This window comes from Dinoponera quadriceps, unplaced genomic scaffold, assembly GCF_001313825.1.
Source record: "Dinoponera quadriceps isolate SergipeBrazil2010 unplaced genomic scaffold, ASM131382v1 scaffold3289, whole genome shotgun sequence".
NCBI classification, from domain to species: Eukaryota; Metazoa; Arthropoda; class Insecta; order Hymenoptera; family Formicidae; genus Dinoponera; species Dinoponera quadriceps.
The window spans coordinates 601836-615428 of record NW_014558238.1 but is presented as its reverse complement, the minus strand read 5'-3'; the positions used below and the strand labels follow the sequence as shown (position 1 = coordinate 615428).

At 45.4% G+C, this 13593-nt stretch overlaps 1 protein-coding gene across 9 annotated transcripts in view; it reads left to right on the top strand.

Annotated features, from left to right (window-relative positions):
• The window catches only part of LOC106749727 (MAP kinase-activating death domain protein), a 31827-nt gene continuing 18234 nt past the window's right edge, over positions 1–13593 (top strand). For 5 of the 9 annotated variants that reach the window (XM_014629449.1, XM_014629446.1, XM_014629443.1 and 2 more), the window contains exons 1-16: positions 1–196; positions 4011–4247; positions 4704–4872; positions 4951–5116; positions 5570–5750; positions 5962–6119; positions 6198–6498; positions 6581–6910; positions 7038–7070; positions 7463–7575; positions 8121–8833; positions 9552–9790; positions 11173–11367; positions 12625–12990; positions 13128–13196; positions 13287–13487. In XM_014629449.1, coding sequence (XP_014484935.1) covers positions 4152–4247; positions 4704–4872; positions 4951–5116; positions 5570–5750; positions 5962–6119; positions 6198–6498; positions 6581–6910; positions 7038–7070; positions 7463–7575; positions 8121–8833; positions 9552–9790; positions 11173–11367; positions 12625–12990; positions 13128–13196; positions 13287–13487 — 3330 coding nt within the window. In that variant the 5' untranslated portion in view covers positions 1–196; positions 4011–4151. The remainder of the gene's footprint in view (positions 197–4010; positions 4248–4703; positions 4873–4950; positions 5117–5569; positions 5751–5961; positions 6120–6197; positions 6499–6580; positions 6911–7037; positions 7071–7462; positions 7576–8120; positions 8834–9551; positions 9791–11172; positions 11368–12624; positions 12991–13127; positions 13197–13286; positions 13488–13593) is intronic. The other 4 variants (XM_014629444.1, XM_014629445.1, XM_014629447.1 and 1 more) reach the window with 4 other exon arrangements.

Below are 13593 nucleotides of genomic sequence, written 5' to 3'. Positions count from 1 at the left end.
ACTTGGCTGATACGGAATAACCGCGCTGGCGTTCGTGGTCGGACGGATGGCGGCGGCGGTCGGACGAGGACGCGCGGTTTCCCTCCGCGTCACACACCGCGACACGTAAGTCGTCTCCGCGGAGCGAGCAAACCTCGTCGGATCACCGCACTCGTGGCGACTCTCTCGGAGACCCGGGGATCGCTTTGGTGCAGGGGTACGTGGGTATTTAAAGTCCTGGAGACTCACGATGTCCTCGTCGTCTCGAATCAACGGAAGAGAGAGAGAGAGAGGGAAAGAGCTTGTCGGGTGTCGCGAATTCCGCGAGAATTCCTGCGAATCGCGCGATTTTAGGCGGCCGAGACGAGACCACGACGACGACGTTGACTGGACAGCAGTGAGAAAGGTGAACTTACTTACCTATCGGCAGGGCTCGCTCGTACTTTGGGATCGATGCGACCGAGCGAGCCTGGGCTTCGCGTTTCGTCGTTCCCCGCCGCTCTCGCGAAGTACCCTATACGTCGACTCCGTCGTCGCGGCTCCGAAACCGGTGATATCGTCGACGAGTTGAAGAGACGGGAGTTCTCATCTCTCTAGATAGAACCATCATCCGGCCGAAGTGAGCTCGAATCTGGGCCGAGGAAGCCGTCTCCATTAGCGTCGTCGTCGCTTGAAATTGGTCGCGAGTTTCTGCGATTTCAGATGGTTGAAGCGATAATCGAGGCCCTTCAGGCGCTTGCCGCAGAAGGCTGACGTTGGCTCCCGGTTAGCTTCCGCGTTTTAGTTCGGGTCTACAATAGGTATACAGTAGCCAGGTGGAACGGGGAATCACGATAAACGTCAAAATGATGAAAAAGTGGTTGAATTATGTTCGAGAAACGAGTTATTCTAGTCATTTTCTCTCGTCGTTTGGACGTCATCGCGACTTTCCGTTCTCTTCTCGGTAAGCCTTTAACCTTCTGCTCTAAGTTGTAATTTCCAACGAAAAGAGTTTCCAGCGCTAAGAAACGCTGTTTGCGAAATTACGTTATATTTTGTTGCTTCGAACGAAAGGCTAAAGGTTTATTACACCTATTGAGTGCTTTCCGTTTGGTGACACAAGTCGACAATGTCAGCTTATCTTTGTCACTCATTGAATATGGAACGAAAACTAAAATGATGCTGGTGTCGGCTTATTTCATTAAACGGAAGGCACTCACTTTCAAGTAGAACAGAAAGAAACGAAATAACGAGTCGAGGTGACGAAAACATGACTAGAAACTCACCTTTCGACCATTTTCTCTCCAATTTCGGTATCAATTCGGCGTTATCGTCACTCTGTTTTTTTTCATAGATCGGGTTTATAGGATCGATAAGGAGATCGATTGTCTCGTTCATTGCGCCGATTTGACTCGCGCACTTTTGGCGCGAATGGCGGCCGACGAGGCAGCGGCCAACGTAGTTCAGGCTCGATATCCCGATCGATAGCACTCTTCGAAGGTATTATTGCGATGAAATCGACGTTGGCTGCGACGAGTGCCCGAGACGGAGGACGGGTCGCCCGCAGGTGGAAATGTAATTTGATTGCACAGCTGGACGCGAGCGAACCATAGGGGCGACTAACCTCTAAGTACGAATAATTCCGATTTTCCTTACCGTCTCGACGATCCCACTCAAGTTTTTCAAGAACGTAGCTCGATCATCCGCTTCGTACGATCGAGGAATAATCAGTCGCGCGCTCGGGAAATTTAGCACTTTCGTAAATCATATCAAATCATCGTCGGTGTGAGGGCAAATAATTCTCTCGAGTTAGCTGACCGGCAGAATGTTTAAGATGTCCCGTTAATTGATCTTACACGAGCGATTTTATACGTGGGTAAGATTTGTCGCGCCGAAGTAAAAGCGAGATGTCTAAAGCGCTTCAGCTTGCACTAATTCTAATTAGATAAGGTCGTATCAAATTTTACATTTGTTGTATTTCAGTGTCATTCTTTTGATTCCGTACAACAAATGTGAGATTTTTAATTTCGTTTCTAGCTTCAAAATAACACTGGCGTGACCAGGGCTAAGCTCTTGTTGACAATCTTGCTTTCTTTGAGTCATAAGCAAGTCGATCAACAACGGTCGATTATTCTCCTAATAAATGACCGTGATGGGCCAATTTGCTTACTACTTACTTGCTTATGTCTTAAGGCAAGATTGTAAGCGAGGACTAAGTGTCATTTTGTCAAATTTGATATCTGAGAGACTAGGTCGGCTAGTGTCGTTGCGCAGAAATCATCCGACTGATAATCGTCTGTTGCATTTTTCAGCCCAGAAGTGCGAGAGTCTAAAGCGTCCGAAGCGAGATTTGAACGTCTCCGATGAATTTTCTGAGCGAGAACGGAAATGCCTGAGGCTTCCTTTCCACCGATATTCATGTCGCCTTTTCGTCGCCCGTAATTGCGTCGGGTCAGGCGTGAAATGTCCACGTACATGCTTCTGCTACTGTAATCGCCTCCACGCGACGGCGATGTAATCGCACGCGGAAATACGTGGCTTCGTACATGACGCCGTCTCTCTCTCTCTCTCTCTCTCTCTCTTTTTCTTTCTTTCTCGTTATACCTCGTCGCGTTGCGCCACGGCGCGAAATATGAGAGAAGTTCGATACCGCGGAATTAAACACGGGCTGCTCCGCGCGCGCGCGCATGCACGCCTGCTCTCTCGACACGGTGACACACATATTCCTCTCGGGCTTTCGGACTCATCGATCTCTCGAATTCTCGTCCCTCGGCCGCCCCTACGATCTCTTCGTCGCCCTTCGCCGCTGCTCGCGCGACTTCTACCCGCGGGGTAAAGATTGCCGGAATCAACGTGACGACGTGACGCAATCAGGTGCGTTTTGCTCGGAGGAGGCGGAATTTCAGCTCCTTACGGATCGAATTTCGTTTCTCAAGGGGATCCTGGAGTCATTCTGTCTTCAATTTCTGCAAACTTCGATCGGTGTTATACTCGTCGCCCAGAATTAAGAATTTTTTTTGTGCAATTATACACGTTAACGTGGGCGAAGAGGGTTGATTTTATTCGAAGCAGGAAGAAAAAGTTAACGAATTATAAAACTTCTTTTCGTTTTTACTGTGTTTATTGTAATTGTGCAAAAAGCTTCTTAATTCTGTGCAGCCAATAACGAGTACTAGTAAATTTGTGGTAAACTAGGACGATTCCAGGATCCCCATAAGGACCGGAAATCCTGTTTCCTTCAGCCAAAACGCGCTTAAGATGACTCACCCAACTCTGATTAATTTAATCGACGATTTAAAACTCAGGCAAATGTTGCCTGCTCTATCTTGTCAACGCAGATAGAAGTGATTAACTTTGTGATTGTTGTTGTTGGACGACAAGTTTACGAAACTGGAAATTGATGTTGGCGATTCTTGTCATTATTCGTCGATTAATTTAGCGTCAGTGATTTGATGAAAGTCACCCCTCCTCAGTAAACACTAACTAACATTCAGGTAGTACATGTAGTTTCATATATGTGATTTAAATGTATATAATGTTTCATAATTATATTACATACGTTTAAAGAAAGTATATGAAAGTATATGAATGTATAAACTAACTGTATTACATGGACAATAACATTACAATAATATTATAATTTCCCATTTCAACAATAGAAGTGTTGTATACAATGCATGTTATATTACACTTACATTATTGAGTGAGAAATTATTACGTATAATTGATATAATATTATTGTTAGTTTATTGGGGGTAATTGTATCCTTGTTATGTTGATTCAACCAATCTTTCTTTCTTCGTNCTCTCTCTCTCTCTCTCTCTCTCTCTCTCTCTCTCTCTCTCTCTCTCTCCTGGTTTTATAGGAAAATAAATTCAACACTGACTCGTTGAATTTCCTACACATGAAAGGCTCACGAGAGATATCGGTAATAATATCCCATCGAGCGCGCGAATCAAGTTTGCATCCTCGAGAATGATTGCGCGACAGTTCAATTGGTCGGAGCTATTCGCAACGTTGATTGATTGCAACTCTCGCGACTCGATCCGCAGGTGGAATAAATAATAAGCGGGAGAATGGTGCAATCATGATTCAACCTGGAAACGATCCTGAAGAAGATTCAGCAGCTTGGCTGTACTGTACATACCGTATACAACGGTGACACAGCTCGTGCGTAGATAGAAATCACGACCATGGATATACAGAAGAAATATCTGTGCCCCCGACTGGTGGATTACCTCGCCATTGTGGGGGCCAGGTTGCCCCCTGCCTCTCGTCAGCCCGTACAGGTAGTAACAATTTTGGACTTTATTAAAATTAAGTTTAAAATTTCAGATTAAAATTAAGGTTTTCAGAAAATTATATATATATATATATATATATATATATAAGCAATGGCTGAAAAATATATATCAGGCACAGCCATACATAAATAATCAGGTATTTCAAAACGAAACTTTTAAAAGTCTCTAGACAAAATATTCATTTAATTTAGACAATTTTCAATTAATTTAGATCAAACGAGTAGACAAAACTTTCATTTCTTAATAAATGATGTGATAAGTTGAATATCTTACCTAAAAAGCACACTAAGATACTGTTTATACCACAGCTCAAATAGAAATTGATTGTAAAAGTTTCTCTCTCTCTCTCTCTCTCTCTTGTGAATACACTTGATTACTTATATAATAATTGTATCCCTAATAATAATTATAATATGTTGCTCATGTAAATTTGCCGTTTAGGTTCCAGAGTTGTTACGCAGATATCCGGTGGAGGATCACAAGGATTTTCCTCTGCCGCTGGATATGGTGTACTTCTGCCAGCCGGAAGGTTGCAGCAGCATAGGACCGAAACGCACGGCCTTACGAGAGGCGACATCCTTCACCTTCACTCTCACCGACAAAGATTCAGGTTCGTGTCTAGTCTCGAATATGCGCAATACGCGCGATTAACCAAATCGATGTGTCACCGTTATCGTTCACGTCGCAGGAAAAACGCGCTATGGGATCTGTGTTAATTTCTACCGACCCATGGAAAGGGTGGGCGTCGCGGCTGGCACGGGAATGTCGCTCAAGAGGGAGAAGTACAACACCACGTTCCGAAGGGAGAGCTGGAGGAAGAGCATGGAGAGGAGCACGGACTCCGCATTTTCTAGGTGAAATGGCTTAAGATTATTTGCAAGATCGGAATCTCCTCGGAGAGGAACACCGCTAAATTGAGCGTCCCAAGACTTTCACCGAACTTTCAGTTAAGCTAATCGACGAGCGGTAATAAGAATCGCCGATTTCCAATCCTTGTAACTTGTCGTGCAATAATAAGCGAGGAGTTCATAATTTCTATGTTAGCAAGATAAAGTACAGATCTCAGTTTCGGTAACCGGACAGGAATCGGACGAAAACTAGACACAAGATAATTGTGCGTTATTTAAGACACACGAAACGTTGTCTCGAATCCACAAACCAATCTGCTGAGGTCCTAACACACGACCGGCAGCAATCTTGAATCGATTAGCTTAGCCGGTTAGTTTGAAGATAAAACCGTCCTAAGTGACTCGGACGATTCCCGCGCGATTCATGTGTAAGATTGTATCTCTAGCTGTTCGTTATAGCGACTATAGGAGCAGTGCGGTGGGTCCTAGTGACTCTGACAGAGATTGCTCCAGCAGCAGGAGAGACTCGGACACCCCACAGGTCCCTCACGCCCCGAGGTTGGACATCATCGCGCCGAGCGGGGACAGCGAGAGCGGCGGCAGTCATTCTCCGTCGCCGCGAGCGTCTCGGAGACGTCAGGTCGGTATTATTAACTTTATTGATTAACGGGATGCGTTTTTATTATTTTCTTGCAGTTGAGATTTTTCCCACACGTAATTACGAATTATGTACTCGGTTTATACCCGAACGGATGACTCTCCCGCACAAATAAATGAACAAACAAACGAATACATCTCTTATCCAGTTTGATTCTCTGAACACTTGTACTTAATACGACACTATCGCGCAGAGGGTTCGCAATCACTCCTTGACCTCGTTGTGCATCATTTCGCATCATCCGTTCTTCACGATGTTCCGGGAGTGTCTTTTCGTTCTAAAGAAGATCATCGACGCGTGCAACGAGAGCTTCTCGCCGCAGAAAGTGGGAGCTTCTCGGCAGACCAACAGGTGCGCGGATCTCGTCGTTCTCCGGTAATTCTGGAAGATCCCCGAGTTTTATTATAAGCCAAACGACTTACGTTGCAGGGACACGGTGTGGAGCGTGTTGACCGGGCAAGCTCTAGAGGGCACGCCTTCCATCGTGCTTCACGACGTGCGCGAGATCGAGACGTGGATACTGCGCCTACTCAGCAGCCCCGTGCCGGTCCCGGCGAAGACGCGCGTCGAGGTCGAGATCATTTCGCCGAGCATGCAACCGCCGCTATGCTTCGCTCTGCCGGACCACACCAGGTTCTCCCTGGTCGATTTCCCCCTGCATCTGCCGTTGGAACTTCTCGGCGTTGACATATGTCTGAAAGTTCTCACGCTGATCTTACTGGAGAACAAGGTAACACCAGGCCCCGGAAGCCAAACCGAACATCTCTCCGGACATCGTCCGGATGTGTCGAATTAACGCCCTCCTTCTTCAGATTGTCCTTCAGTCCCGAGATTACAACGCTCTGTCCATGTCAGTCATGGCGTTCGTCACGATGATTTATCCGTTGGAGTACATGTTCCCGGCGATACCGTTGCTACCGACGTGCATGAGCTGCGCGGAGCAGTTGCTGCTCGCGCCGACGCCCTTCGTGATCGGGATACCCGCCTCCTTTCTCCTCTACAAGAAGAATTTCAAAATGCCCGACGACATCTGGCTGGTAGATCTGGATAGCAATAAAATCACGGCGCCCAGCGGTCTGAACGACTGCCTGCCGCCGTTGCCGGAACCGGAGGGCACCGTACTGAAGAATCACTTGAAGCAGGTAATAACCGTCGCCGTCGAACTGCCCGTCGATGTAACTCGTAAGCTCTCTCGTAACTATTTCGTACAGTTACGACGATGAAAGTGTTGAAGACGTGTTTTTTAATGACTCGTTACCCTCACCGCAGGCAATGCAACTGATGGATCAAGTTGGCTCTAGTGTAAATATTTCACCAATTTCAGTCCGCTTGTGGCATTTTAATCTTTGTTTCGTAGTTAGTGGCATGCATGACCCGTTATTATCATTCGTAGAACCTGAGTCGATCCGAGTAGACCAATCGTATCGCATTCGCTGGAACACCGAAGTAGAGATCATAGCAATCGGGAGGAAATATCCTTCGAATTTTCCTTTTCCGTTGAAAGCCGGAGAGTAGTCAACATCGAGTAGACATTAGTCAACGTTCATACGTGATATTCGTTTTTGACCGCTTTACTCGTAGATCGATGATTCGTAGATCGATCCACCTAGTGGAAGTAGTGAATTGATCAGTACGATGCGACCGAGTGATCCCGACGGGTTCAGCTCCGTTAACTACTCTTGACGAATTTCTAGGCTATGGCCAGTATGTCGGGCCCTCCGATACCTTCGCAAGACGTCACACCGCGTCTCTCTTTTCAGCCGCCGAGTAGAAGGGAAAGCGTGGTCTTGCATCATTCGAGCTTGAGGTACGTCTTCGAGTGTTACTCCCACGTCTTCTTGATCGAAACTAGAACTGCTGTTTTCCTTCGAAAACGTCTAATTCGCGTGGAATGCCCCTTAGTGTAAATGTATTTAAATTCAAACCGGACAGAACAGTCCTTAAATTGACGCGCAAGACCTCGATCCACCTTGCTTCACGATTAGGAGAAGATAGGCTGGAGATATTCCTTCCAGAAGTCGGTACTCACAAGTAACGCGAACGAAATAGACAAAACTACCGCGATAAATGTCGGATAATTAAGGGCCGTCCTGACTGATGTCATTGCTGGAATAATTTGAAAAGAAAGAAAAGAAATGAAAATAAAATCAATAACAGGAAAATGGTGGTAAAAGCCTAAGTATCGATGTTATGGTACCATTAAGAGACGTTAAAATCTAAATAAAGTTAAGATAAATTTTCATTTTAATTTCCCTTAATCTTAAATTTACTGTCATTTTCCTATTATTGTTTGTAAATCTTTCGAGTCGTAATATCTGCCATAATTTGAAAATAAAATCGTCCGGCCCACAGCGTAGCTTCTACGAAGCACAGACCGAGTATCGACCAGTGCGCTCACATACAGCACAGCCCGCTGAATTCGCCGGGCATGAGTACATCGAGTCCAACTCGTCGACCGTCGATGTCGTCGCAGTCGGTCGGGCCGTACCCGCCGAAGGCGGGCGCGGTCGGGCAGAACCCGACGGCGCCCTTCAATCCCTTCATCTACGGCAACGACGTGGACTCGGTGGACATCGCCACGCGAGTCGCTATGGTGCGCTTCTTCAATTCGCAAAATCTGTTGGCCAACTTCACCGAGCACACGAGGACTCTGAGGCTCTACCCGAGGCCGGTGGTGGCCTTCCAGATCAACTCGTTCCTGCGCTCGCGACCCCGGGCGAGCAACTTCCTGAACAAGTTCGCGCGCACCCAGGCGGTCGAGTTCCTGGCGGAGTGGTCGCTCACGCCTAGCAACGTGGCCTTCCTGCGGGTGCAGACGGGGGTGTTCGACCCGGCGCAGATCGGCGACAAGTCGCGCTGGTACGCGAGCAATCTCGAGCCGATCTACTTCCCGGTTTGGGACTCCGGCAGCTCGCTTGCGAACGCTTTGAAGGCGATGAGGGAGCTCGAGAGCCAGCCCACGGACGAGAGCGGCTCTGATTCCGAGGGCGCCGAGAGCACCAGCTCCTCTTATTCTTCCCTGAGCGACTTCGTCTCCGAGATGGCGTCGTCTGATCTGTCGCCGGGTGAGTCCGTCTGCAAACGACGTTGTGGAGGTCGAATTCTCGCGGATGAAGGCAATCTGACGCGTTAGGAGCGAATTATTTATTTATTTATTTGTTTGTGAGTTAATACTGTAGTTTTAAAGTTTCGGGAAATAACTACTTTTTTTCTCAACTTTTCCGCGAATTTCCTCTGTTTCTTTCTCGAGGGTACGAAAATTCGTTTTAACTGAGCACACGAAAATTCGTTTAAAAGAATTCACGTGTGCTCAGTTAAAACTTGCTACATTTTCCCTCTTCCGTAAAGAAAATAAGAAACCAAAAGAATCCGCGGGAAAATTGGGACGGAAAGGTTTTTTCCCGAAACCCTAAGACTATAGTTAATAATTTCTGACATATATATAAAGGAACGGGAAGCTACGTATGATAAAACGTGCTCGAACAATTGTGGAATAGAAACCAATCACCTAATGAGTGTAACTGAAATTAAATTACGGTGAAACAACGGTTGCCGCAGAACTTAACGTAATTACATTAACAATTGTATTTCTGTTCGAACGTAGAGATGAAGAGTCCTTGAAAATGAGTGAATTCAAGTTAAGGCTCGTGGCATCTCGCTTTTTTCTCGTCCGACGCCATTAATCAGGATGTCTGCGGCGAGGAAACGAGAGCCGTAAAAGGCAATGAAGCTCTAGCGATGCGCATAACAATGGTAACGATTGAATTCGATTGTGCTCCGCAGGTTACAATTGTCCGCAAGCGAGCCAGCCCCAACAAATGTCGCTCTCGGTGGACCCAAAGAACGTTTATAACCCTCCGAGTTCCTTGCAATATCCGGGAGTGGAGGAGGACTCGCCGGTACGACCCGAAAGTCCACCGAGCACCTCTTCTAGTCACAGCGATCTCAGCAGTCCGAGCTTTAACCGGGACTCCGAGCTCGAATTGAATCCGAAAATTCATGAGGGCTCGCAATCCACTAACGTAAGTGCGCAAGTCTCCCTCTACCGTCTACCCTCTTTCTCGTCTTTTTCTCTCTGTGCACCTCTCTGTACAAGCTAAATAATACTTTCACGTGCGAAAGGTACTTTATATACAGGGTGAACCACATTACGTGATCAGCTTAGTTTATTTTGCTGTTAGTGGACCGCTTGACAATTTTTTTGTCTAATATAATATGGTCAAAATGATCTTAAAGCTCATCTTGAACCATGTTATAGTAGATAAAAAAAATTTTAAGCGGTCCACTAACAACAGAATAAACTAAGCTGATCACGTCGCGTAGTTTACCCTATATACGACGAAGAAGTTGATAAGCATTCACATTCTATGGATATTTCCCAGTAGAGCAACTTTGAGCTTAGAAAGACTATCACTTATCATGACTCCTAGGAATGTCGTTAAATTCGCTTGGAGCGAATCAGATATCGATCATACTCATTCGGTCACGAGTTTTCCCCGCGAAGCGAGAACTTGTTAAGTTCTTTCCCTGCGGCGATGAAATTTATCAACTTAGTTTTTTTATTTCACGACACGTCACGCTACTTTTGCCTCGAGGATTACTGGGAAAGATTTCCCTTTGCGTTGCGTCCGATCTCATCTCTCCGATATTCGAAAACGAAAAGTAACATTCAGCTCTTCCTTCCATTTTTCTTTCACGATCAGAGAAAAGAAATTCGCATCCGGACGCAGAGCCATAATCGGTAGTTCTCTACGTGGAAGAAATTGGTATCAATTCGAGATCAGCTCATATTCTCATATACAAGCAAAAGTATATCATCTTGCATGAAGATGAAATTTTTTCTTCTATAAAAAAATTCGATATATTTCGATTAGAAATATCTTATTCTTGTCATTAAAAAATAATGTTTACGGTTTGAGAGGAGAAAAATGCAAGACACAGAAAAAACGATATTTTCGAACTGATACAATTGTCATTTTGAAAATATATCGTCCGATACTTTTTCCTCTCAATTCATGAAAATTATTGTTGAACAATATGAATATATTGTTTACGGAAACTATATGAATTATATGTGGGAAATTTATATAGTAAAATTAATATATATATATATATATATATATAGAATAGTTAAAATTTTATTTTACTTTAGAGGAACTTTTTTGTCTTCGTGTAAGATTATACATTCTCGCTCATACATGAAAATGTGAGTCTCGAATTCATACTAATTTCATTTTCCGCACAATATTTCTAGATATTGGCGATAGGTGACAATGCATAAAGCGCGCGCACGCGGTGCCCATAGAATGAATGTCTACTTGCATAACAATGTTAACGACGCGCGAAGCTCGTTACGTCGAAACGAATCGCCGGCGTTGTACGCTAACGGATTGCTTGATCATAGGATAAAGAGGAGGGTGGTAGCTTTGAGTCAGACTCCGCGTCGACAATAACGCCGCGCACGATCCTGAGTGCACAAAGTTCGGTAGGAACACAGTTCGGGATAAGCATGGGATCTTTAGGCGCTCCTTCGCTCAACGACGTTGAACGTCCTGCGACTCCTCACAGGACCTCGCGTGTCAGTAGATATGTCACTCCTGTGAGTCATCTCCATATTACCTTTAACTCTGTATTGTCTCCCGCGTGACTGCCGACCACACACACACACGTACACGTACACACACACACACACACACACATACACACGTTTTTGTCCTCGGTGTCATTCGAAAGCAGATGCATGGTATACCCGGGACTTTTGTGGGAATATGTGGAATGTACGACTTTGCCATCTCTTCTTCTTCCTTCTTCTCCTCCTCCTGTATATCTCGTTAAGAATATTGTTTCAGGAGAATGTCAGCTTCTCGCTCTTGATTTGCATTTTATCTCGACGGTGACGTTTACGGCTCGGTTTTACATATCTTTTTTTCCATACCGTTTATACGTCACAATCGAGGTCACATTGGTTTGAATTTATGCTGCACGTTCATTCGTTGAGACACGATCATGACGTGTCCCCTACTTCGTTCATGTCCCAATATTTAATGTGGCTATTGTGAAGTTTTGATTGTCTCCGGTTTGTGATCCTCAGTTTATGTGCCGCACCGNTCTCTCTCTCTCTCTCTCTCTCTCTCTCTCTCTCTCTCTCTTTCTCAGCATGAAAGATGAAAAATGAGATTTTTACTACACTGCACCCCGTTTCTTCTTTCTGTTTGAACTCTTCGAGACATATGTGATGATTGCACATCGATGCTCGTGAGATACAACACATTACTTCCAATGCAAATGCGATTCCACACGGGAATACAATGTTTTTGAACTTGTACGTTGTTCCGACTGTAAGTTACATATAAATTGCAGAAAAGTACGATTCTCTTTGTAGAAGTAACTAGAAGTACGATTTTTTTTTTAATACTACCTACTTTGTCTTAAACCTACGTTGAACATGATCTTTGCGTTGTAGCATGAGTAACTCTCTTTCTCTATACTTTGAACTTTGAGATATCGTACGGCTATTTCGCCAGTGTTACGTTGATTAATGTACAACGTTCCGCGGAGAAAGCATCCGAGGATTTTTTCCACCATATCCTCGCATGCCTTGAACATTTATTATGATATTAATTTGTGGTATATAATCTGTATTCGCCTATAGCTTTTCACACTACATTGTTTACATTATGTATTAGGAATTTATTAATAATGGCATCTCGAAGAATTATATGAATTACTTTCGATAGAAGAACTGTATGTCATGCGTGAGATTAGAGAAGATCCAAGCGTCCTCTTTTTACTTCGAGTTCAAGATTCCTCGGGGAGGAGGCGAACAGTTGCAAATAATCACTTGTATTATTTCTAGATGCCACCCACCGGACCAGGTCTGCAACGTCAGCCGAGCGTCGGCAACGTCCTGGCGAGAGGCTCCAGCTTCAGCACCACCGGCGGTCCTCTGCTGCCGCGGCAGATCAGCTCTGCGACGCCCACCGAGCATCTTCTCGAAGGGGCGCCGCTTCAGCGCCAGGGCTCGGCGGGGCAGATCGCGCAGAAACAGAACAACGAAGTGCAACGGCAGAACAGTGGCGGCAGCTCGAGTACCGGAAACGGGGTGCTCAGACAGGGCTCTCAGGGATCTCTGTTCGAGCAGATCGCCAGCCAGGCGAAGGATCTGGTGCGCGAGACCACCAGGCAGAGCAGTCAGGACGGGCTGCTCGCGCAAATGGACAAGGTAGGAGGCTCTTTCTCAGCTTACTGTTGTAGATCTGGACTAAAATGATTCTTACCAAGCCGGATGTTTTCACGTTAAAAGTTTGTATGTAAATATAAAGTGGCACGCATATTCATCTAATCCATTATTTCTCCTAGCTCAAGCATCAGGCGAAGGAAAAGATTACAGAGGCTGGCGAGGACAGTCTGTTCGCGCCGTTGGAGCAGGTACTCCTTTTCGTCCACCATCTGTATAACGCACAACAACTTACACAGTGTTTATTCAACTTAATATTTTCCACGTTTCAATGTAATTAGTTAACGCAGCAAACTAAGAAAGCCATGGGCGAGGCCACGAAATCGGTGCAAGAGGCGTCGAAGACCGCGATCGAGGCGAGCAAGACCGCAGCGGGCGTCAGCAAAAATACGCTCGACGACTTGACGTACGTCGGCAAGAGTACACTGGGAGATTTGACGAAAAGTGCCAAAGAAGTCGCCGCGAAGAAGGGCTTACTCAAGGTAGGCTCAGCGCGTATTTCTAACGAAAAGTATCCGGAATTTTGTCAATAAATGATGCACACTTCTGAATACTTTAAAGTGCAACGTAAAATAAAAGTTATTTGCT